Genomic DNA, 24,733 nt, shown 5'->3' on the forward strand with positions numbered 1-24,733 from the left:
GAGAAATTTGACATGCATGACCAAACAGTATGGCATAGCATGGTCCAATATAATAACCCTGCTGAAATGGGTTCAAAAACGTGTGTATAAGGCCAAAAAAAAGGCTTCGGTTTCTGGTATGGAGCTTGCCCAAAAAGTGGTGCGGCGACGCGGCTTTTTTTTTTTTACCTGTTTTTTTGCTTCAAATGTCGGCTGATGACTGCAAATGGTGCCCGACTAAACTTAGTGCAAATATATGGGAGTCCAGAGAGGCCACATAAAGCTTATTCTCGATCATAACCCCATCTAAAAACACGTTAAAATTGTGCAGCAGCAGGATTCCAGTCAAACCAGTGAGTTTGGCGGTTTTGAGACATCATCTTTTATTGAAAAAAAAAAAACTTTTTCATGTTGCCGACGCGCATGGCTTCGGCGACGCGCGCGCATACCAGAAACCGGAGACTTTTTTTTTTGGCCTTATGAGAAGAACCTTTTACCGCAACAATTATTGCAATTTAAAAAAAACCAATTTGTCAGTTTGTTGACTAAATATTGCTGCAAGGACATGTTTTTTTTTTTGGGGGGGGGGCGTATTCCCTTGCACGCTGTAAAGAAGTTTAGACAATCTTTTCACATGTTTTACTTTATATCTAGGTTATTGTCCTAACAATTTTGATTGTATGGACAAATATCTTGACATTGCAGGGTTTAACTTTAGCGGTAGCCCGCTAGCCAAATGCTAGTCAAAACAGCGGCAGGCTAGTCAAACTATTCCTTAAGTAGCCTGGCTGGCAAGTCAAACATTATTGGGCTACGGCAAAGATGAAAGGACAGGAAGAAATAAATCATTAAATTCAGAAAGCAAACCTGTATCGATTTGTGTCTAATTTTATTATTTGTTTAGGGTTAAATTATTAGATCTGTTTATCAAAAACACTGACAAGATTGCCTCAGGATACACGTTTTACATGTATGCACATTATTGTTTATGAGACTATAAAAGAAAAACATGCGGGCAAGTGAAAATGCCTGCGAGCTAGTTAAGAGTCTGTTTCAGTAGCCTGGCTGGCTAGTGAACAAAAAAGTTAAGGTCGAACCCTGCATTGGTACAACCCCCATCTGTATTGTTTATGGCAACATGGTTTTGTAAATTGTTGAGAAAACAATATTTATTGTTGTTATTTGCAGGTTTTAAAGCAGTTTTGTGTTTCAGCTAAAAAAATATTCAGTTTGTATACCAAAACTTTTGTGAGACTCAGAATATTTATTGGTCACTGCAACTATTACTTGTATACAACATATTTACAATTAACGTTGATCTCTTGCATAACTGTTCTCTTTGAAATATCGGTTATTCCATTCAGAAATATGAAAGAAATCTGTTCTGCTTCTTCACAGGTTTTAAAAAAAGGTTTTTTAAGAGTTTAATATAATTTAGAAAAATATGTACACTTTTACAAAAGAGAATTATACATGTACATGTAAATAAAAAAGATGACTTGATTTCACCTCTACCGTTTGTCTTTCAAATTGTATTTTAAATTCCTGACTTTGAAAAACAGAAGGGATTTTTAATAGAAAAAAAACCAAGTCTCACTTTGGCATCTTTAAACTCCTTCTGCTTGCTATTAAAGGGACAGGGCGGCGGAACCGGGGGGAACTTGCCCCTCTCGCGGTCATTAATGTGCCCCCTTGAGATGAAAAGAAAACTGCCCCTGTAACACACACATGAAAGCATTATGATCGCGCTACAAATGAAATTGTCTTCTCCCTTGTAATGGAAAACTGCCCCTCAAAAACACATGTACCCCTTGCGCATTAACAAGATTTTGAACCTTCTCGAGATGGAAAACTATCCCTCAAAAGCACAAGTACCCCTCTCGCAATAATAAAATTGTGCCCCTCTCGAGATGGACAACTGGCCAATAAAAACAATGGTGCTCCTCTCGCGATAACTTCTCGACATGGAAAACTGGCCCTCGAAAGCGTTTGCAACATTAAAATGTGCCCCCTCTCAAGATGGAAAACTGGGCCCCTAAAAAAATATAGTGTTCTTCACGCGAATAAAATGGTCACTGAACTGCCCATCAAAAGCAAAAGTGCCCCTCTTGCGAAAAAAAGGTCTCTCTACATAACTAGGGCGGACCCAGGAAGATAACTGTCGGAAAAGTGTTTTTCAACAATATATATCAAAATATTGCCCGTGACTACGACTGCAACGAAAACTTACACACACTCTGTCCCATTCCTTGGACCGTGAGGGCAAAAGCAATCTCCGCTGTCTTGGGCATGCATTGACTGCTTCGAGCGGTGTGGCAAAACTAGCCGCCTGAGGTGATCCGTGGAGCGTTGTGTTTTCCTCAAGACAAAACTGAGGGAAAAGGAATGCTCCATGGATCACCGAGGGAGGCTAGTTGTACTACATATTAAAACTGTCATGAGCCAGTATAGTCAATCTGGCCGGCGTTTGTTTCCAGTTTCCTTGGCATGAAACGACTAAGAATATTTCTATTCCTCCTGGATGGGATGATGGTCCATCGCAGGTTACTCCCCAGCTAATGCCGGTACCAATTTAAACTCCTTGGTGGAGAGAGGCAAGTTGGGGTGAAGCGGCTTGCCCAAGGACACAACATATGGCCAGCAGCTGGATTCGAATCCCTGGCCCTCTGATCACGAGTTCAAGTAGTCAATATTCAAAGTTAAATCAGTAGAATTAACCTAAGTACTGCCGTCTGTTGGCTCAAGTTGCACAGGTCTTCCAAGATCGAGCATCAATTCCTTGAAATGCTCGTCTTCGGCCCAGTTCACCCCGCTACCAACGACTAACCCTTGAAGGATGTTGCGACCAATCTGGATGTGAGATAAGATTCTCTTGATCTCACCTTGCCTGCAAGAAATAACAAAAATCAACATTATTTTTGGGTGAAACCCTTCAATTGGTGAAAATTGAGAAATTGGCCTTCCGATTTAGTGTTGTGCGAACCCGACCCGAAACCGACCGGGTCAAGTCGGCTTGTCCATTTCAGTCGGGTCAGTTCGGGTTAGTTTGCAAAATACCCCCCCCCCCCCCCGCAAAAAAAATGAAACAGTTCGGAAATTCACAAGGTGCAATATTTTTTTGCAGTCACTGTGCCTTGTACGACCAAAATGGTTTGCGGTCTATCACTCACAGTCTATAACATGTAGGCCCACCAGTAGGTCATGTTGTGAGTACCGTACGGTATGATTCAGTTACTGAGAGACGAGCATTTTCATGCGACGAGGGTAAGTCAGGCACAAAAATGGGCACAGTGGGCCAAGCCAGATATTCAGGTGTTTTTCGGGTCGGTTCGGTTTTGGGTCAGCTCGGGTCAGTTTTCCTTGAATTTTTGTCGGGTCGGGTCAGGTCAGTTTTATGGAGTTCAGATCTGTTTCGGTTCGGACTCGGTTTATATCTATGTCTCGGGTTGGTTTGGCCTGGTCAATCCAACCAGATAGTGCACAACACTAATTTCAATCTAGTGTGTGCAATACGGTTTTTAACTTTTTTTAAGCAAGTATTTATAATGAAGACTAATTTTAATTTCGAACCCTACACAGGTTTGCATTTTTGCCTATCACTGTTGATCACTGTTTGATTTGTTTCTTGATGAAAGTTTTTTTTTAACCATCTGACAATGTTTTTTATCAATGGGTGAAATTCTGACATAGTTTCCACTTACACTTGCCGGTGTTTTTCGTTGTCGTAGCTACTCGCTTGTTGTTTCCTTTCCTCATTCTTCTTCAAAAGCTCCCCCATGACTTCTCTGTTCCTCTTCTTGATTTCTGTACATAAAAGAAAAGAAAACAAAAAAAGTTGGCAGAGATTCAGTGAATGTTGTTCCTTTTTCGAACCTGTATGTCCTACAGTCTTGGGTCATTTTACCATACACTTATGATAGAAATCCATGCTTAACTTAGTATACATGTGTACGTTTTTTTATGCATCATTCATAAATACCTCAGACAGTTTAGCTATTCCTATTGGTCGAGAGCCCGTCACGTGGCCGGTCTTAAACGGATGATAAAGACATGGCTAGCTGGTCTTAAACACTTTTCCAGTGTCACAATAAAATGTGGACTCCTAAAAATCCAGTGCCTCTTATCGTTTCATTGGTTGAACGTTCACAATCCTCACGTAGGCATGCGCAACACTACCAGGGAGTCAGAATTTTATAGTTCTAAATTCAAAACGCAACGCCAGCTGAACACTCCATTATTTTGCAAGAGGGATGTTTCAAAAAGCATAAAGTGAATTTGTTGAACAAAATCGGGATGTTTTGAACGAATTATATGATTTTTTCTTACCGAAAAGGTATTTAACACTTCTCAAAGGCTGCGGCACGGCCCAGAATGTGTGAAATGGAATACATTGCACGTGATTGACTCAATAAATTGTCCGTCATTGAAAAGTGTAACTTCCGGGGAAGTAATAAGGCACCAGCAAAATGCTTCTAATGCTTTGCAAATTATATAGGTAAAAAGACTTCCTGAACTCTTTGTAAACTTCAACTGCAAGGCAGATCACAGGAATTAAAGATGCTATTTTCAAAATTCGAGTTCCTTTTGAACATCTGTCTTTAATGAAAATCCTCCTTGACTACAATTAGGGCTAGCGTTATGAATGCGCGCGGCTATTGGTTACCAGCGAAGCAACCAACCCCAGTAGGCTGGTTCCAAATAGTCGACTAGCGTAGTCAACCACCGTCGACTAGACAGAGTTCGGGCAAACGTTAGTTAACCATTGGTCAACTATAGTCCTTGTGCAAACTTGGCCTATGCCGACCATGCGTGGCTAAAAATCGCCACAACACATGGCTGCTTGACTGAACTATCTACAGTGCACCCCATTGTTTTCACTGTAGTGGACCCCTAGCATACTTTAAATTACTGTTCAAGCTGTTTTTGAGGTTGGAAAAGCTAATGAACCAAACATTCTTCGAAAGTCAAATAATATACTGAAGAAAACACCCGACAAAATGTAACTAACCCACGCACTCCTTCCGGACACTGTCCAACTCATCTTGCGTTCTCTGGCAGACCTTCTGGTGACCTATGACCTCTGTAACCAGCTGGCTTTGTCTGGAGGTCAAGTCACGGAATTTGTCCCTCTGCTCAACGGCTGACTGACTGGTGGAAGCAGGGAAGAGGATTTGCAGGAAGGTATCGCTGAGTTGCAGTCTGGCAAAGCAGACAGGGAAAAAAACAAAGATAGGCCATTACAAGTTTGAAGCAATGTTATGTAATAGAATTGAATTGTGGACCAGTGAATGCATTAAACCTAAAAGGGGGGAGGGGGGAATTGGTGTCTTTGGTCTGGAGAATTCAAATTTACATGTGCCAAGCATTCTGAGCAAGTCAGTGTACCAGATATTTTTTTAATGTAAATCGCAATTGTCGGTAAATGGACTCAAAAGATGTTTTACTCAGATTTTTGTCTTACAATTTATCGGCAAGTATCAATAGAAAAGGGTGCTTGCCTTTATGAAATGATATGTAGAAATTTATAAAGGCAGTTTCGGGTCATAAAATCGATAAAATGGAATAGGGTACCCGTAATCAGCGATCGGGTTGCAGGTACCCAGGAACCCGTCACGGCCTTAAATCAAATAAAACAAAGCTTCTGGTTTGCCAGCTACCTTCTCAGTGCTAGCTCCTTCAGCGAGTGGCTTGTTGACTCCTTTAAAAGTTCCTGTTGGAGCTTCAGAATCCTAAAAATAAATAATAAATACATTACATGTCTAATTAATCCTAAAAGAACCTCACAGAAACACCAAATGGCATCAAATTTGGTTACTAAATTACCATTTTATCACCTGAAAGTGAAATCTGACATCTTAAGGTACCTTTCATTGAGTTGGTCTTGGTCTTTGGCTGAGCTGACCACCCTTCTTGCCTCCAGTGCAGCTTCATGGTCCCGTTTGACTGTATCTAACCACTCCTTGTACCTATATATGATGAAAGGGAATCATAGATTTTGCGAGGACAAATTTGGAAATCAACCTCGTATCCCCAATCAACCCAGTTTCATGGCAATCTGGGGGGCGTCTCAAAAGTCGGAACGTTCCCATTCCATATGGAACGTTCCTTTTAGGATTACTGTGTGTTCCCATCCCTACTGAAACAGCCTGGTTCTCAGTATTTTTTGGTGCACCACAAAATTGTTATGCTTACATACTGCTTTCCATCAACAATCTCAAGTGCTTTACAATTATTTCACCGTTCATCAGGCCACGAGACCACACGGCAGCCGATATCAGCGCACATTCCGTCCTCTACCCTCACAGGTACCCATTTATACTCCTGGGTGGATAGAGGCAATTGTAGTTAAGTGTCTTGCCCAAGGGCACAAACACCATGTTCCTGGCAGGATTCGAACCCATGCACCATCGTAAACGAGTCAAACGCCATAACCACTGGACCATGGCTGCGGCATTCAACATTCCCCTATGGAATCATCTGGCGTTCCCGGGCTGTTCACAGTGGGAACAACGCATGTTCCCAATTCGGGCGATTCCCAATGCAGTGCGCCACCAAGAGTCTGCCACGGAGAGTTCATTTTTCCCAGTGGTCGACAAATTCGCAGCGGGATATTTGAAATTGTTCATTTTTCCAGTCAGTACTTTCGTAAGCGTATGATTCGAGTATCTGTTTGCCATTTTCTTTTCTTTTTATCAATATGGTGTTTTTTTGTAAGACAGCAGAACGATATGCCCCAATCTATAACAAATTAGCTCAAGTTGTCTACTGACACTCATTTAAATGGGTCATGTTTTGTCGACCATAAACTTGAAAAAATGGACTCTCCATGGCAAACTCTTGGTGGCGCACTGCATTGTGAATCGCCCGAAATGGAACAGGCGATGTTCCCCAGTAAAACGTTCCAAGAATTCTGACTTTCGAGACCTTGCCTTAATTGACCACTGAGCTTATGGGGTTGGTTACACCTCTATGTTCCGACACCCCTATGTTCCGACTGCACATATTCCTATTCCTAACCCTAACCCTAACCCTAACCCTAACCGGGAGTAACACAATCTAGGTTGTCGGAACATAGGGGTGTCGGAACATAGAGCAGTCACCATGGGGTTCAGGCTGGCCAAATTCAATTAGTGGTACGAGAAATTGCAGATTTCAAAATATGGTTATCCCAATATTTCAACTTGAATAACAGTTATCTGATTTCACCGGAAGTTCCTTTTAATTCAGTCATGCCAACAAAACGTGACGAGTGAGATGCCACATGCAATGCCATCCGGAGCTGTAATGGTGAAAAAAATGGGTGGGAACCCTCTGATAAGTCAAATGGGCAGGCTATTCATGAACCAAAAAGGCCTCTGGCGAGTGAATGTGAATCGGAGATCATGGAGCAAATTCTGGGATGTTCCAGTTGTTTTCTTTAGCCTGTGTCCCTAACTCCCAAAAGCTAGGCCTTTTTGCTAGGATGTAGCCTCATGGAAAAATAGCATATACATGTAGCCTCAATCCTGCCACAGTGACTGTCAATATGTTGAGGCTTGGCCAGTGACATCCTGAAGTAGTACGGGGGATTTCAAGCATAATGCACAGCGGAGCAAAAACAACACAAGGTCCGGCCCAAGATCTTGACAAAGTGCATCCTCCGAAATCAGTAACGCACTTTTGCCATGTAACCTCAATCCTCCAAGTTCCTTCACCTTGGCACAGAGGATTTTGAAGGGATTCAGGGCGATTAGGGTTAAAGAGGGACATCGTGACAAAGGAACGCTTTTACTTTGCAAGGACATGTCTATAAGTAACTCTAACCTGATGTACTGGAGCAGCTTCTCATCTGGTTTTCCTGCTGGCTGACTGACCGCTCCCTGGGTAGTGCTCAGTAAAGACTGGCTGGCAACGGTCGAGGTCTGGCCAAGATTGCTCTCCTTGAAGCTCTGACTCAGACGATCAAACACCTCATTGTGAGTGGTATCCGCCATTCTCTGCATATCGTACAACAGTCAAGCATTAACTGTTACAATTTTACATGATGCACATAAAACTCAAACTTTCAAAATCTTCCAAAATGATACCACTACACAGGAAGCCAGTGGGACAGTCTTTGTTAATTTTTTGTACATCGATAAAGCAACATATTTGACTAGACTTTACCTAGACCCGTGAACGTGGCGTCAATAACATTGCAGACAGTGCGTTCACGGGTCTAGACTTTACCTTGCTCTGCATGGCTCTGGCTAGCAAGCTTCAGACAGACCAATCACAGGGCACTTTGATTGGTCACCTGACCAATCACAGGGCACTTTGATTAGTCACCAGGATTGGTGACCAATCAAAGTGCCCTGTGATTGGTCTGTCTGTAGCCCCACTAGTGTGGCCGCGGTATGCTGCGCTGAACCTCTGCGGCCACACTAGTGGGGCTAGTCTGTCTGATGCTTGCCAGGAAACAGTGTAGCCAGAGCCATGCACAAGTCTACTTTTCCTGAATTCAAAATGGTAGCCTCAAACAAGGCGTTTGTGACAAGGATGTCATGGATGTTTCCCGAATTGAAGGTGAAATTTCTCGTTTCTTCCCAAAGGTATGTGAACCTAACCACTACAAGTACAATTTGTATTTTCACTTCCCACTGAAGCCTACAGGGGGCACATAAGGTAGTTTGAAGAACGTTTTGGGGGTGACATTATGACGATTTTGATTGGGGGTACGAGTGAAAATGGTCCAAAAAAACCCTTTAATATTCGCAATAGGGCCATCCGGCCATCGATCTCGGACTCTACTATCGCCCGACCATGTCCAAATATTTAAAAAGCGATCCGTAGAGTCCTAGTTACTCGGACTAGCCTATGCCTACCTGATGACTACAGCTTAGTTTAATCCTAACCAAAGTCTACAATATCCGTACAATTTGCAGCGTTTATCTTCAAGTTTTGCCATCCACGAACCTCTCCATATGATGCAACATTTGAGACCAGGTTCACAGACCGCATGTCATGTAGTATACACGTACACTACACGCTACACACTTTTCACAGACCGTATGTCGTGTAGATACACTACACGCTACACACTACTTACTACTGAGCACCCGAAACATCCCTCAATAGGAACTAGTTTCCGCCACAGTGCCAAAGCTTTGATGTCTACAGCATCGACACAGTGCTAAGGAGGTCTACATTATCTACACAGTGGTTAAGGGGTCTACAGCATCTACACAGTGCTAAAGAGGTCTACAGCATCTACACAGTGGTTAAGAGGTCTACAGCATCTACACAGTGGTTAAGAGGTCTACAGCATCTACACAGTGGTTAAGAGGTCTACAGCATCTACACAGTGCTAAAAAGGTCTACAGCATCTACATAGTGCTGTCACGCCCCAACTATCGTATCGGTCCCAACAATAGTTGGGCCTGTCCCAACTGTGGTACGATAGTTGGGTCGGCCCAACTATAGTTGGGATTGTCGCTGTTACGCCCCAACTATCGCATCGGTCCCAACTATGGGACTGGAGTTGCGCCGGATGCTTCATGCATGCTTGATAGATCTTGTTGGATTAAATGTTCCGCGGCGCTGGCACCGTGTATTCGTCGTGCATGCATGCATGCCGCAAGGCTGGCCGGTCACGTGGTACTGCCTAGTTGGATGAGTTGTCTGCAGCTGCTGGGTTTTATTGTCCAGCAACATTTTGCAAAATTCAAAGCTTGCCATGGCCGGCCAACTATAGATGGGCCCCACCCATAGCTAATGTCAAAGGTCCCAAGTAAAGTCGGACATGTAACAGAGCTGTAGGGAATGTTTTATAGTTGTACATCAATGTAAAGTGTAAACTATAGTTGGGACCGCCAAATAAAAATATTGCGGTGGCCCAACTACAGATGGTCCCTACCTATAGATAATTTCATTGGTCCCAAGTAAAGTCAGATGTGTATTAGAGTTGTTATTAGCTGGAGTTACCCAGCCCTGAGTTTTATCATTGGGTTGTCTATAACTTAAGGGCTGGAGCGAATTTTTCTCGTAACTTGTAGTATTTGCAAAAAATTTTGGAAAATGTTCAATTTTGTCCCCGTTACACACTAATTGCAACTGCAACTCACCCCAAACTTGCCTGGAATAACCATTACACAGGTCCTTGAAGTAAAAAACGATCAACGATGAAGATTCAGCCTACAATTGCAGTGAAAACAGGAGGAATAACCGCTAACTTGACAACCTTGCTGGATTGGCCAGGACCGCCATTGGTTTGTGCACAAAAAAAATTGTGTACAATGAATGGCGGTCGATTAACAGGCACAGAGAGAGCGATCGCTGTCAACTACTCGTTTTTGCCGGCTGCGCTGGCTGTTGGCGCATGACGTCACGCGGAAGCGTAACACCCGATGACTGTTTCATGCACTATTGGTTGCGGTTCCAGTACCAAAGCTGTGATGCGAGTGGTAAACCTCATATTAGTGCATGAAACAGTCATCGGGTGTTACGCTTCCGCGTGACGTCATGCGCCAACAGCCAGCGCAGCCGGCAAAAACGAGTAGTTGACAGCGATCGCTCTCTCTGTGCCTGTTAATCGACCGCCATTCATTGTACACAATTTTTTTTGTGCACAAACCAATGGCGGTCATGGCCAATCCAGCAAGGTTGTCAAGTTAACGGTTATTCCTCCTGTTTTCACTGCAATTGTAGGCTGAATCTTCATCGTGGATCGTTTTTTACTTCAAGGACCTGTGTAATGGTTATTCCAGGCAAGTTTGGGGTGAGTTGCAGTTGCAATTAGTGTGTAACGGGGACAAAATTGAACATTTTCCAAAATTTTTTGCAAATACTACAAGTTACGAGAAAAATTCGCTCCAGCCCTTATAGACAACCCAATGATAAAACTCAGGGCTGGGTAACTCCAGCTAAGTTGTTATAGGGAATGTTTTATAATCGTACAACAATGTACATGTACACTATAGTTGGGACCGCAAAATAAAAAGATCGGAGTGGCCCAACTATAGATGGCCCAGCCCAACAGTGGAACTTACAGTTGGGACCATCCCAACTATAGTTGGGACAGGCCCAACTATAGTTGGGCCAGCCCGACTGTGGAACTACAGTTGGGACAGGCCCAACTATAGTTGGGACAGGCCCAACTATAGTTGGGACCGATGCGATAGTTGGGGCGTAACAGTGCTAAAAGAGGTCTACACTATCTACACAATGCTAAAGAGGTCTACAACATCTTTTTAGCACTGTGTACGTATCGGACCCAAGCCAACTCGGACCCATGCCAATTCGGACCCACTACCAAATCGGACCCACAACCAACTCGGACTCATTATGCACGTTTTCAAACATTCCCCATTCCGTTTAAGTTACATGTGTTACAGTGATGCTGTTTAGTATAATTTTTCATTGTAATTGTAATGCGATAACTCTAGTAAAACTTTTACTAAAAGTGTATTTTATTATTTATTAATTTTTTTTAAAAAATTAACACATATGTTAAGTGATATCGTTCATGCCATTTTTCTCATGTTATTTCATTGTTTATCCAAACTTCATACGTAACGAAATTAATACATCCAGCACAGATCTTCATAGAAAAATAAAATTGGAAAGCATGAACATTGAAATATAAACACTTTCATACAAAACATTATTCATTTGTATATACTAAGGGAATAAATGTGTGCTCTGGAGGTTTTTATAACTCTGTTTAAGACCACTTAGAGTCTGGGTGCTGAAAATAACCCTCGCCTCCGGCTCGGGTAATTATCAGCACCCAGACTCTAAGTGGTCTTAAACAGAGTGATAAATACCGACGGAGCACATATTTATTCCCATTCACAAATACCTTTTCGGTAAAAAAATCATATAATTCGTTCAAACCATCCCGATTTTGTTCAACAAATTCACTTCATGCTTTTTGAAACATCCCTCTTGCAAAATAATGGAGTGTTCAGCTGGCGAGTAAGATGTTTATAAAACAACCCTTTTATGGAGATTGACGCGCACGTATCATGTTCTGCGCGATGTCGCGCAGAACGCACCTGGCGCGTTGCATTTTGAATTTAGAACTATAAATTTCTGACTCCCTGGTTGTGTTGCGCATGCCTACGTGAGGATTGTGAACGTTCAACCAATGAAACGATAAGAGGTACTGGATTTTTAGGAGTCCACATTTTATTGTGACACTGGAAAAGTGTTTAAAACCAGCTAGCCATGTCTTTATCATCCGTTTAAGACCGGGCACGTGACGGGCTCTCGACCAATAGGAATGCGTAAACTGTCTTAGGTATTTATGAATACTGGATAAAACTAAAGTCAATAAATAAAATATAAGATATAAATCATTCACGGATCTAAACGATAACCAACTTCAAAACACCCACAAAATGTGAGCATATTTTGAATATGAAATTAACAGCCTAGATGGGTAAAAAATAATATAAATAACTATAAAACTACCATACAGTTTGTATAAACGAAACGTGCCATTTCCAAGTGCCAAAAAAATATGAAAAAAATAAAAACGTTTGATTTAAAAGATACATCAACACCATTGCATACACTTTATAAGAAAAACGAAAGGTCCATATGAATCTATATAAAAAACTAAATAAAAAAAGTATAAACAGTTAAACAAATCCGTTAAAAGAACAAAAATCAAAGAAAGCATGTGAATAAAAAAAAAAATAATCAATTACTTTTTTGCCTAAATAGTTATTTCAATTGAAAAAACATCCTCTGACCTCACTGAAACACGTTCACTGCCTCTAGTACATAAAAATACCGTTCGGTTACTATTTGTTTTACATCCTAAAATAACAAATGTGTAGGTTACCGTTCGTCGTAGTGATCGTCAAAGATATGTAGGTCTACATTGTGCACATCTGTAATTGGATGCGGGCAGGTTACCGTTCATCACAGATCAAAAATATAAACAATGTGGTAAGGCCTCTTTCAAATGTGCTTATGCCGTGTCGAATAAAATTGATTTAGTGTTACGTTAGCATGGCATAAGCGCGCAGGGTCTTCAAACATCGAACTTGATTACAAACGCCTAGTCAAAATTAAATACCCCAACATGGCACCCCAACATGGCGGACCAACAGTCACAACGAAAAATATGATTTTGTGCTCTTAATCAATTACAGTTACATAATGTTTGCTTCAACAGGCCTAAGGTCACCATTTTTTAAGGAACCAGGCTTTAAAGGGATTTAAAGTTGGTGTATACATGTTTAGTTGGGTGTAGCACCTTGAACAAACATTTTCAAATTAAGTTGATAATTTTTAGTAATGAGCTTTCCAACGAATCATCACACAACAAAAACAGCCCATGACAAGTAATCAACTAATTAATTTCAACTTTGGCGGGACGCTCTTCAAAACATATACCGTACCAACCTGTACAAAATGATATATGGTAGGCCTAATCTTTGGGCCTAACCTGCTTTACATACATGTACATGTACACATCTCTTGGTTGAACTTCATATACAGATATTCCCGCCATGGTTAAGTCATGGTTTCTAAAAGCTAAGCACGTTGAGTTTCATGACGCTCAAAACGATAAGCGTTTAGCAACAACTTCCGTACACCTCATAAAGTACCGCTCAGCGACAGCAAAAGAAAACAATAAAAGCCGAATATATTACAGAATACATCCAACACTGTGAGATGACCTATAATCCCTGAAACTAATGATTGAATCATTGTTGGGTGAGAGTTGGTCGTGCTTGGGTCCGAGATGGTAGTGATTCCGAGTTGGTAGTGGCTCCGAGTTGGTCGTGGGTCCGAATTGGTAGTGGTCTGAATTGGTAGTGGGTCCGAGTTTGCGTGGGCCCGAGTTGGCGTGGGTCCGAGTTGGCATGAGTTTAGTTGATTTGGGTCCGAGTTGACCGGATACCATATGCTGTAGACCTCTTTAGCATTGTGTAGATGCTGTAGACCTCTTAACCACTGTGTAGATGCTGTAGATTTCTTAACCACTGTGTAGATGCTGTAGACCTCTTAACCACTGTGTAGATGCTGTAGGCCTCTTAACCACTGTGTAGATGCTGTAGACCTCTTAACCACTGTGTAGATGCTGTAGACCTCTTTTAGCACTGTGTAGATGCTGTAGACCTTTTTAGCACTGTGTAGATGCTGTAGACCTCTTAACCACTGTGTAGATGCTGTAGGCCTCTTAACCACTGTGTACATGTAGATACTGTAGACCTCTTAACCACTGTGTAGATGCTGTAGACCTCTTAACCACTGTGTAGATGCTGTAGATTTCTTAACCACTGTGTAGATGCTGTAGGCCTCTTAACCACTGTGTAGATGCTGTAGACTTCTTAACCACTGTGTAGATGCTGTAGACCTCTTAACCACTGTGTAGATGCTGTAGACTTCTTAAACACTGTGTAGATGCTGTAGGCCTCTTAACCACTGTGTAGATACTGTAGGCCTCTTAACCACTGTGTAGATGCTGTAGACCTCTTAACCACTGTGTAGATGCTGTAGACCTCTTAACCACTGTGTAGATGCTGTAGATCTCTTAACCACTGTGTAGATGCTGTAGACCTCTTAACCACTGTGTAGATAGTGTAGACTTCTTAACCACTGTGTAGATGCTGTAGATCTCTTAACCACTGTGTAGATGCTGTAGATCTCTTAACCACTGTGTAGATGCTGTAGACCTCTTAACCACTGTGTAGATGCTGTAGATCTCTTAACCACTGTGTAGATGCTGTAGACCTCTTAACCACTGTGTAGATAGTGTAGACTTCTTAACCACTGTGTAGATGCTGTAGGCCTCTTAACCACTGTGTAGATGCTGTAGACCTCTTTAGCACTGTGTAGATGCTGTAGACCTCTTAACCACTGTGTAGATGCTGTAGACCTCTTTAGCACTGTGTAGATGCTGTAGACCTCTTAACCACTGTGTAGATGCTGTAGACCTCTTAACCACTGTGTAGATGCTGTAGGCCTCTTAACCACTGTGTAGATACTGTAGGCCTCTTAACCACTGTGTAGATGCTGTAGACCTCTTAACCACTGTGTAGATGCTGTAGACTTCTTAACCACTGTGTAGATGCTGTAGACCTCTTAACCACTGTGTAGATGCTGTAGACTTCTTAAACACTGTGTAGATGCTGTAGGCCTCTTAACCACTGTGTAGATGCTGTAGACCTCTTAACCACTGTGTAGATACTGTAGGCCTCTTAACCACTGTGTAGATGCTGTAGATTTCTTAACCACTGTGTAGATACTGTAGGCCTCTTAACCACTGTGTAGATGCTGTAGACCTCTTAACCACTGTGTAGATGCTGTAGACCTCTTAACCACTGTGTAGATGCTGTAGATCTCTTAACCACTGTGTAGATGCTGTAGACCTCTTAACCACTGTGTAGATAGTGTAGACTTCTTAACCACTGTGTAGATGCTGTAGATCTCTTAACCACTGTGTAGATGCTGTAGGCCTCTTAACCACTGTGTAGATACTCTTAACCACTCTGTAGATGCTGCAGACCTCTTAACCACTGTGTAGATGCTGTAGACCTCTTTAGCACTGTGTAGATGCTGTAGACCTCTTTAGCACTGTGTAGATGCTGTAGACCTCTTTAGCACTGTGTAGATGCTGTAGACCTCTTTAGCACTGTGTAGATGCTGTAGACCTCTTAACCACTGTGTAGACAGTGTAGATCTTTTTGTGTGCATGTGACCGTAAGAGAGGGTACACGATTGGATATGCCAACTGTGTGTTCTGGAATTACATGACCGATGCGCATGCTTCCATATTAAAGTTTTGTCACATCATAAGCAGGTTGTCCGTGATCAATCTAGCTTCATCCCTGCTGCCTTGTGAGGGCGCTTTATTGGTGTAGGGTGTAGTGTATCTACACGCACATAGTGCAAAATTTTTTGGTCTCAAATCTTGCGGGGTATAAACCTCTCCGTTCTTAAATTTATCCGCCGTGCATCCGCAACCAACAGCGCCCTCTTTTGGCTAAACAGGTGATTCAACAATTAATGTGCGACTGCGAGGGAAACTCAAATTTCTCTACAAAAACAACATCCAGCCCGCCGCCATGGCCTCGCGTGAGATGGTGAATTTCGTCCAATAAGCGAAATCGACATGTATGAACTATGAGCAAAATATTATAATATTGATTTTTGGATGAGCAGACCAACGTAACTCGTATTTTTATTCGTAAGCTTAAGTTATACTGTGACATTTATCATTAATATCATGTTTTTTGCCATTGCCTTTTTTGGTCATTGCCTGATTACTGTCCATAGACTTTGTACACAACCGCATCATAGACATAGGCTGAACTGGTATAGCAATAAATTAATAATGTTATAGGCCTAGGGAGTACAGGTATAAATGTACCCTTCGAATTTATTAATCAATTATTTTTATTTCAAAATTATGAATAAATTTAGATTTATATTTCGAAGTGGCTATCGGTACGGCAGTCGTTGTTTAGCGCCCTCTACGATACTTTTTTGATACGCACGCAGGTATATAATTATTTGTTTCCACACGATTTAGCGAGTAGTGCGACAGCTCAGTCGATAGAGGGTAGGATTTTGCACCGCGAGGTTGCGGGTTCGAATTTCAGTTTTGCACTCGAATTTTTTTCTTTTTCTAACCTGAGGCTTTGGAGAATTTTTTTTAAAAGGGAAATAAAGTCCGAATTTCATAACGTTCAAATTCACTTTTTTCCTTCTAATTTTATATTTTCTTGTCATGTTTTTATAAAAGTTGCAGTCTACCGTAATGATAGAAAATGGGAAATGCGTTACGGCTGCCGTAACAATAGCCACTGCGTTTATATTTTTAATTCATCAAAGACATCTCTTTAATTCCAAAATTCCATGTTTTCTTTCAATTTTTATTTTTTTAAATTGGCATATTTCGGCTTGCGTATGAGTTGGCTCGTGTACAAAGTGGCTCGACGAGTTGGCCCGCATATGAGTTTGTTCGCGTATGAGTTGTCCTGCGTACGTACGAGTTGGCTCGCGTACGAGTTGACCTGTTTCCGGCCGAGGCATGCTAGGTCCAGGGCCTAGTAGAAAATGTACACGTAATGACGTATGCAATTGCTACTCTAGTCCTAGAACTATGAGGCTCCACTACGTGGAGCCTCATAGTTCAAGGAGTATGCAATTGCATATGCACATTTTGTAGTAGGGCCCTAGGCCTACGCCACTTCAGCGGTTGTGTACACAGTCTACATGGAGAGTCCAGAATATTTTCAAAGTATTTCCTAACAAAATTGGGAATGTTTCTCAGTGTTAGATTCATATCTTTTCAACATTTTTGCAATGACTGACCTTCATTGAGATTTTATATGACGTAAAAAGTGGCGTCAGGATGCAACTTAAAGCATTCTTTCTGGTATGTTTTCCGATGTTCACCTGTTCACCATCAGAACAGAGGCTGTCATATTGAATTAAGAATTGGTGCTTCTTACACGTGCATTCACATTTGTGTCATAATACTTTGTTTTGCATTTCATTGCAGATTTTTGAGTTCCTAACATAATGTCACATGCCCCTCGACAGTCCCCAAGACGAAGGCATGTGTTGCGTCCAATTAAAACGGACAACTTGGAGAATGCCAACAACAACAGCAGTGACCCTGACGCAGACCCAGATGTCGATGTCACCAAAATGAAGACGCTCTTCGAGCGCACCCCCAAAATAGTGCCGTTTGCCACGCCCCGTCATCCGCCTAAGCAAGGAATGGAGGAAGCGGTAGTTGGCCGGGGCAATGGTGCTTTGGGCGTGGTGAGAAACCGATTGGAGAAAACGCTTCTTGGAGGAGACAATGAAGATGAAGAAAAGCATGTCAGCCCTAGTCTCAGGCAGCTGAGGATGACACCTGGTACGAAGATGTATCTGTTCAGCAACTGATTGCAAACATATCGTCACTGACACCACGAAGGAACACTCTACCGTGTTTAAACCATATTTTTTTTATTTTTAGTTTTTTGATTTTTAAACATTATTCATCAAGGCCTACCATTGCATGAAGTTTCAAAGCTTCAAGAGCTTTACTTTAATTATTACGCAAAGTATCCATGGCAACTTTTGCGCAATTTGACAATTTTCGTTTTCACTAAGTAACACTCAAGTTCCATTTACCATTGCAATGCATGGCGCGCACTCTGCTCATAAGTGAGCAAAAACGTTTTCACGAACTAACACTCTTCTTGTAATAAGTTGTATGAGCGCGCGCGAGCTGATATGAAGTTGCACTTTGCTCATGTTTGTATACATTGAAGAGTGTTACTTTGTGAAAACGAAAATTTACAGTTTCGCAGCTTTTTCGGTTTCACAAACTAACTCTCATCTTTTTTCTCTTATTTCTTGTTTATTAATACACAAACGGGTGAAAAACAGCAGATTTAATAAATTAAATTCATCAAGTGTCCACAATGAGAAACCCAACTGAAAATACTCTGTCGTTTTGACGCAAAGTGTTGTTTTAGAAGGCGTTCAACTTTACTTGCCGTTTTCTCCGATTGCTAGTTTTTACTGGTATGTAGATGGGTGTTACTTCGTGGTGTTGCTGACGATATAACCTCCTTATTTTGCCGTATGCATGTACATGTAGCAGTCAGTAGTATGATGAGCTCGCTGCTACGCGCTATGCCTTCAATTAGGAATTTAATGTAAATGGGCAACCTTTCTTTAAAATCAAACTCCCACATGGTTTTGCAAGACGAAATTTCCGCAAATCCACTACTAGTATAAGCATATACTGGAAGTGCTTTGACTGATGGTTGATGCGACATTTGGTTTGGTTTTTGCAGGCAGAGCGTTGCAGAAGCAGAAGATACTGGAACGCAAACACCACGAGGCCAAGTCACGGGCGCACAACCTGGGTGTCGGTGGGGGCGTCAGTCTGTGGCCACAGATGGATAATATGAGGTTGAGTCAACGAGAGGTGGCAGCCCTTAGTGCCGTGTCACTCCTATTGATTGTGGGTGTCGCCATGCTCTTTCAGCACCTTCATGGTGAGCTCAAACTCATAATCATATTGACTCATAGGTTTAATTCAGTCTTTAAACCATTGGGCCAAAGCTCATGTTGTCCTTGAGCAAGGAACTTTGTCACAATTTGAAATAACATGGTGCAGTTGCTAATGTGAGCAAAAGATCGATTATGGAAATCCTACTTTGGCTACATGGCTCGTGGACAAACGTTGGCATCCATTTGCAGACATTGCCAAAATTATATTCACCGTACACTAGGCAATTAAAGCTACAGTCCATCATTTGTAATTTGTGCATTTTGTTCGTTTGAAGCAACAAAAGAGTTCAAAATCTAATGAAGGATACTGAGCAACTAACCTGATGAAGTTTCAGCTCAGCTTCAGCTGTACATTCCGAGAAAAACAGCATTCTAAGATCTCAATTTCAAATCAAAAGTTACTGAATCATGTTTTGAATTGTTTTGAATTGCAGCTATACGCGACGTCGCGCACTGATCCGACGAATTACAACAACCGCGCGCGCGTGTGCGTCGTTCCAATACTTGTGCGCGCTGCGCTGAATAACAAAACGAACTACTAATTTAAATTTTCCTACGGTGCTTCTTAAGAATCACCGTTGGAAATGCCTTCTTTCGTTGATTACTTCAAAATGACAGCTTCCCAGAAAGAATAATTTCACAGGGAGTTGAGTTCCCTTACTATCTTTCAACCAAGGTTGTTTTTCAACAATAATTACGCCAGTTACTTTTCGGATGGCTGCAAATGATGGACTATAGCTTTAACACACAATGCAGATGCTACGTTTGCTGGACATGTGTGATTGAAATTCAAACTTTTCTTGAGAATGATCATGATGTTTTCAATGAGGCCGCTAACTGTATTTGGCATTTGTGTTGAACTATAGAGGCATATGATAGGTATGTGATAGATGTATGCGATACACCGTGTGCAGGAAGATTACGTGTACCGGGATTGCTCATGTTGGCTGTCAAAGCTGTGATTTCCATTACTAATGTTTCCATTTCTATTGTCCACACCAAATTGGTAGAGAACTGTTGTTCTTATCGGAATGGCTTCATGAAGCAGATTTCTTTTGCCTTTTTTATGATTTCCAGGGGCTGTAGTAGACAGACTCAAGTCCTTCAACAAGCAACTGGCCAAGTTCAGTGCCGTGAACAAGATTGAGGCAACAAGTCAGGAGGACTTGGACAAGTCTGTGCTAGGCTGGCACCTGGCATTCACCAATCTTATGGTATGTCGTTCGAGCCTTTCAATTGAAGTTGATGATTAGAGACTTTGCATGGTGGAGAGTATAACTATGCGGGTACACCATGTGAGGTGCCTTATTAGGCCGGTTCAAACTCGGCGCGAAAGCAAACTCGAACGCGAACTCGAATTTGTAACGTCTTGACAAGTTTTCGCGCTGCCAATTCTCAAAAGTTAAAGTATTTCAACTCCGGCAAATGTCGTAGCAAATGCTTGGTGACGTCAAATTAGCACCGCATTCACATGAAGTATGTACCGGCCTTTACTCTGAGAGACAAGTGTGTGATTCTGAGAGGAAACAGCAGTACATGTTTTAACTTGACATTTCCATCAGTACTCTCGCTGTTGATAAATAATATCCTGATCTGTCTAGCTAAAACTGACCAACTGAAGCTGTCCAGCTGAAACTGACCAGGTGACAACATGGCTACATGTAGCTGTCAAAGTTTTGAGACCAGCTAGACTAGACAGATGTTTTTAAAGATAAACACATATTTTAGACACGATGAAGCAGTAAACTTATTTATTTTGCATGTGTGAAAACATGTCTTAAAACAGGAGAAAAAATGAATCATATTTGATCATGTCTCCACAGGACTCCATACATATAGAATTTGACCCCCAGTGGCTCAAGATCTTTGGCATGTACCACATATGTGCAGTAGTCTACATCATCTGCATTGCACTCTTACTTTATTACCTGGCTGAGAATGTGTTCACCTCCAGTCGTCTGACACCACACAGGATAAAAATATGGTGAGTGGGTTTAGAGTTGTCGTGTATGCACATGTTTGAGTGGGGTCCGCCTGATAGTCCGAAGGTTCCATATTCCGAAGGTTTATTGATCCGAATGCACAATTTTCCCATAACCGGGGGTCATTAGTCAGAAAATGAAATGAGGTTCGTTAATCCTAGCATTTGATGCGATAGTCCGAGGGTTCGTTAGTCCGAAGGTTCAATAATCCGAAGGTTCATTTGTCCGAAGGTTTGGTGGTCCGAATTTAGAATAAGGTTAATTAGTCCGAAGATTCAATACTCCAAAACGAAAACAACTTTCAATAGTCCGAAGGTTCATTAATTCGAAAGCACATTAGAATCAATAGTCCGAATTTACAATAATGTTCAATGTTGTGAAATTTGGACAGCTGAACCTTATTGTCGAGTCGCACTATATAACTTTATCGTCTATTTGGAATATCAAACCTTCGGATTATTTAACCTTATTCTATTTTCAGACTTCTGAGCCCTTCAGACTAACGAACCTTCGGACTAACGAATCTTCGGACTAACGAACCTTCTGGCATTGAGGTTTGTGAAAAACAATCCCGCGCCTGGGTCCGGTCAATGTAAAAATAATCCCGGCGCGAACTGGTTAAGCAGAGCCATGAAATTGCACCCAGATTGTAATGTGATTTTTGCCTGTGGTTTGACCATCATGCAACAACTTGCCTAATACTTACTACTGTTCCAACTCACAATAGAAATTTAATTAACTCTCTCAGAAATTAATGAATTAAACAAGTCTGTGAGGCTTTGGGTAAATAACTTACCCTTAATATCTTTTCAATTCTTCTGAAATCCAACAGCAGCTTTTAGTTGATTTTTGCGTTATGACCTGAAACCTCTGGAACAATTTCTCCATCTGAGCCTGATGTGACTTTCATTTGAAAGCATTTCAGGAAAACATTATTGGATTACCACACAATGTTGGACTTGGGCATTTCCTCCAAGAAAAGTGCCCAGAGTTTTATTAGGATATTTTTTTAGCAAATTTGAAAACATTTCAAATCCTGCAGGGTGTCTCTGTTGGTGGTGACTGGTACATGGAGTTTGTTGATGGTGTACCTACTGAGCCAAGCTCAACAGCTGGAGACCAGAGTGGAGGCTAATGTACAGATGCTGAGTAACTATCTGGTGAGTGTCTGAGATAAGTCATTGACTTAGAGATGACACTACCAGGACTCAAACCCCGGGACACCTAGACTTGTTAAGCAAATTTAAGTTATTTTGTTTTTTCCTCTCAAGAGAAGTTAATAAAACCACATAATTACAGTACATCAAACTGTGGCTAATGAAACACTGATTTTTTGATAAATTGGCCTGTTTCTTTCTACTAATAACATGTTATATCTTATATAAAATTTGAGGCTTTGCATGGTGGAGTATCGGTATCGTTTCGGTTTGCGGTAACACCATGTGGTAATAACTACTGCTTAGAAGATATTAGTTCTGAAAAGAACTTGTCCTGCTTATTATCAACTTTCGCTAAGTAGTTTTTGTTCTGATAAGAGTAGTTTTTGTTCTGGAGACCAAAGACAAGTTCTTTTAGAACTTAAAGCAGGACTGTTCTTATCGGAACAAAAACTACTTAGCGAAAGTTGATAATAAGCAGGACAAGTTCTTTTCAGAACTAAATATCTTCTAAGCAGTAGTTATTACCACATGGTGTTACCGCAAACCGAAACGATAATGTTCCAAATATCTTCCAAATTTGTAGAAAACAGGTGACTATTTTTGGCAATACACCAGTCGACTCTCGTTAATACAAACTCAGCCCGACCTAGCCAAAATGTTTGTTACATCACAATTTTGTATTAAGTGGAGTGCCGGTCCCATTCATTGTGCACATAAATGCACAGTCGGAACCCAAGACTTTATGTTTGCTATAACCAGAATATGTATTAACAGTGTTTGTATTAACAAAAGTCGACTGTATTAGCATTCTTAATTTTTTTTAATTGACAAAGAAGGTGGAAAGGAGAAAACTGATTAATTTTATGGACAGATCCATTCCAATTAAGAAAAGTCTGGTCTCAGTTTGTATAATGGCTTCTGATGCAAAAATGAAAATTATATTTGACAATATTAATAATGTATTTTACTTCCTTTTTGATAATGAGGTCCCCCCCCCCCCAATTTGGAATTTGGTTTGGGAATGAACACTCCAGGAGGTAGTCCTATCCAGTCACAGAATAGGGGTCTACCTGATGTTCCTCAATATATGTTCCCCAATACCTAGGTTTCCCAATACCTATATTCCCCAAAACCTATGTTCCCCCAAACCTATGTTCCCCAAAATCCTTTGGGTTAGGGTTAGATGGTTAGGGTAAGGGTTGGGGAACATAGGTATTGGGGAACATAGGTATGCACCCACAGAGTATCTGCACCCAATACCATAATCCTCAGTATTGATGGAAGCATCGTGCATATTAACCTATCGCAGTGGAATCGCATCAACATAGCTTGTGGAATATAGTCCAATTACATGATATACAAAATGGAGTCTGAGACAAACATAACTTAACGTACAAAATTCCGTAGGGTTGTCTAAGGGGCGTGGCTAACTCGCAAACGGCGATAGGTCAATTGTACAAACAACTGCTTCACTGGGGTGCAAGGCATCCACAATTACTGTGAGTGTTCGTCTGCATCCCATTTAGTCCATAGGAGGAGGTAGTTACTTTTTTTAAATTTCAGATTTCTCATTTGTTTCTCCCAGAGTGACTTAGTCTTCCTGGACCTGAACCTGGAACGTTATAAGAATGTCCTGCTCTACTGGCAAACCCGCTGCCTGCCCCCGACGACAGCTGGCACCCTGAGCATTATGGGATTGCTGCAGGTACGCGACGTTGCGTACTACCTGCAGTACTACAGCTTGCCCATTCTGACAGCTCTCGTGACGCCTGTGGTGCGGCTTATGTTAGCCCTGAAAGAAGTCTACAGCACAAATGCTGGAAAGAAATAAACCCTCAATCGTCCATTTGTTTGATCTCAAAAACATTTATTTCCTCTTTATGGAAACATTTCTTCATTGCCCTTGACACGTTTGAAGTTAAGTAGAGGCTATATTGTGTCAAGCTTTGTCTTTTTGGAAGTTTTTTATGCAATAGCTTAGCTGCTTTAGCATGATGTAAAAGATTCTTTCGTTTGCTTTGAAGTTTAGCCTTGGTTTTGAATCACTATAGCAATTCTATCGAAAGAGTGAATGATGGCTTATCAATACTTGAAAGTTTAAAGGCCCATGTAATGTCATGTTTTAGTGCAATCCTTGGGAGTGCACCTTTGTGTCCCATTTAACTTGTTTTCAAATTTTCAAATTTGGTTTTTATGCTAATGCAAATTTGCATATTCATGAGCAAAAGTGTTATGTCATTTCAAGCAGAAACCTCAATGTTATAGTATAGCTACATTGTATTTCAGAATTTGTCACAATTTGCTATCGTAAATTTCATTTTCTTTGGTGCTTTGTTGCAAGTTGTTTCAGTGCATGACATTTATAGGCCCAAAAAAGGCAAGCTTTCCCACAAATGTTTTCAATGAGCAATTTTTCGGTTCACAATTTTTAACAGAAAACCCAAAACTGAACAGTGTCTTCCTGCAATGACATCACAGCAACAGCGCCCTCTCTTGTCAGGAAAAGCATGGAAAATTTGAAATGTTTAAAAAAAAGTGCGCTTTATAATAAAAATTAACCAAAAAGGGATGGTCAGATAGTTTTCATGCATTTTAAGAGTAGTAGAAAGTTGC

At 41.3% G+C, this 24,733-nt stretch overlaps 2 protein-coding genes across 6 annotated transcripts; one reads left to right on the forward strand and one right to left on the reverse strand.

The window, feature by feature from the left end:
- Window positions 1–1,223: 1,223 nt before the first annotated feature.
- LOC119745687 lies at window positions 1,224–16,011 on the reverse strand. 3 transcript variants are annotated; one of them, XM_038222223.1, is made up of 8 exons: window positions 15,884–16,011; window positions 8,823–8,913; window positions 7,783–7,955; window positions 5,844–5,945; window positions 5,637–5,708; window positions 4,988–5,178; window positions 3,681–3,783; window positions 1,224–2,866 (listed from the first exon to the last, which is right to left on the reverse strand). In XM_038222223.1, exons 3-8 carry the CDS (start codon window positions 7,950–7,952, stop codon window positions 2,698–2,700), a joined length of 807 nt encoding a protein of 268 aa, XP_038078151.1. In that variant the 5' UTR covers window positions 7,953–7,955; window positions 8,823–8,913; window positions 15,884–16,011; the 3' UTR covers window positions 1,224–2,697. The 3 variants fall into 3 exon arrangements, with proteins under 3 accessions (XP_038078151.1, XP_038078150.1, XP_038078152.1); XM_038222222.1 differs by lacking the exon at window positions 8,823–8,913; XM_038222224.1 differs by lacking the exons at window positions 8,823–8,913; window positions 15,884–16,011 and adding an exon at window positions 8,125–8,144.
- LOC119745686 lies at window positions 15,948–24,125 on the forward strand. 3 transcript variants are annotated; one of them, XM_038222218.1, is made up of 7 exons: window positions 15,948–16,071; window positions 17,465–17,827; window positions 18,759–18,962; window positions 20,056–20,192; window positions 20,802–20,962; window positions 22,003–22,120; window positions 23,706–24,125. In XM_038222218.1, the coding sequence occupies exons 2-7, from the start codon at window positions 17,485–17,487 to the stop codon at window positions 23,949–23,951; spliced, it is 1,209 nt and encodes a 402-aa protein (XP_038078146.1). In that variant the 5' UTR covers window positions 15,948–16,071; window positions 17,465–17,484; the 3' UTR covers window positions 23,952–24,125. The 3 variants fall into 3 exon arrangements, with proteins under 3 accessions (XP_038078146.1, XP_038078148.1, XP_038078147.1); XM_038222220.1 differs by having other exon boundaries at window positions 15,953–16,040; XM_038222219.1 differs by having other exon boundaries at window positions 16,011–16,144.
- The last annotated feature ends 608 nt before the right edge of the window (window positions 24,126–24,733 follow it).

This window comes from Patiria miniata, unplaced genomic scaffold (assembly GCF_015706575.1).
Source record: "Patiria miniata isolate m_02_andy unplaced genomic scaffold, ASM1570657v1 HiC_scaffold_7, whole genome shotgun sequence".
Lineage (NCBI taxonomy): Eukaryota > Metazoa > Echinodermata > Asteroidea > Valvatida > Asterinidae > Patiria > Patiria miniata.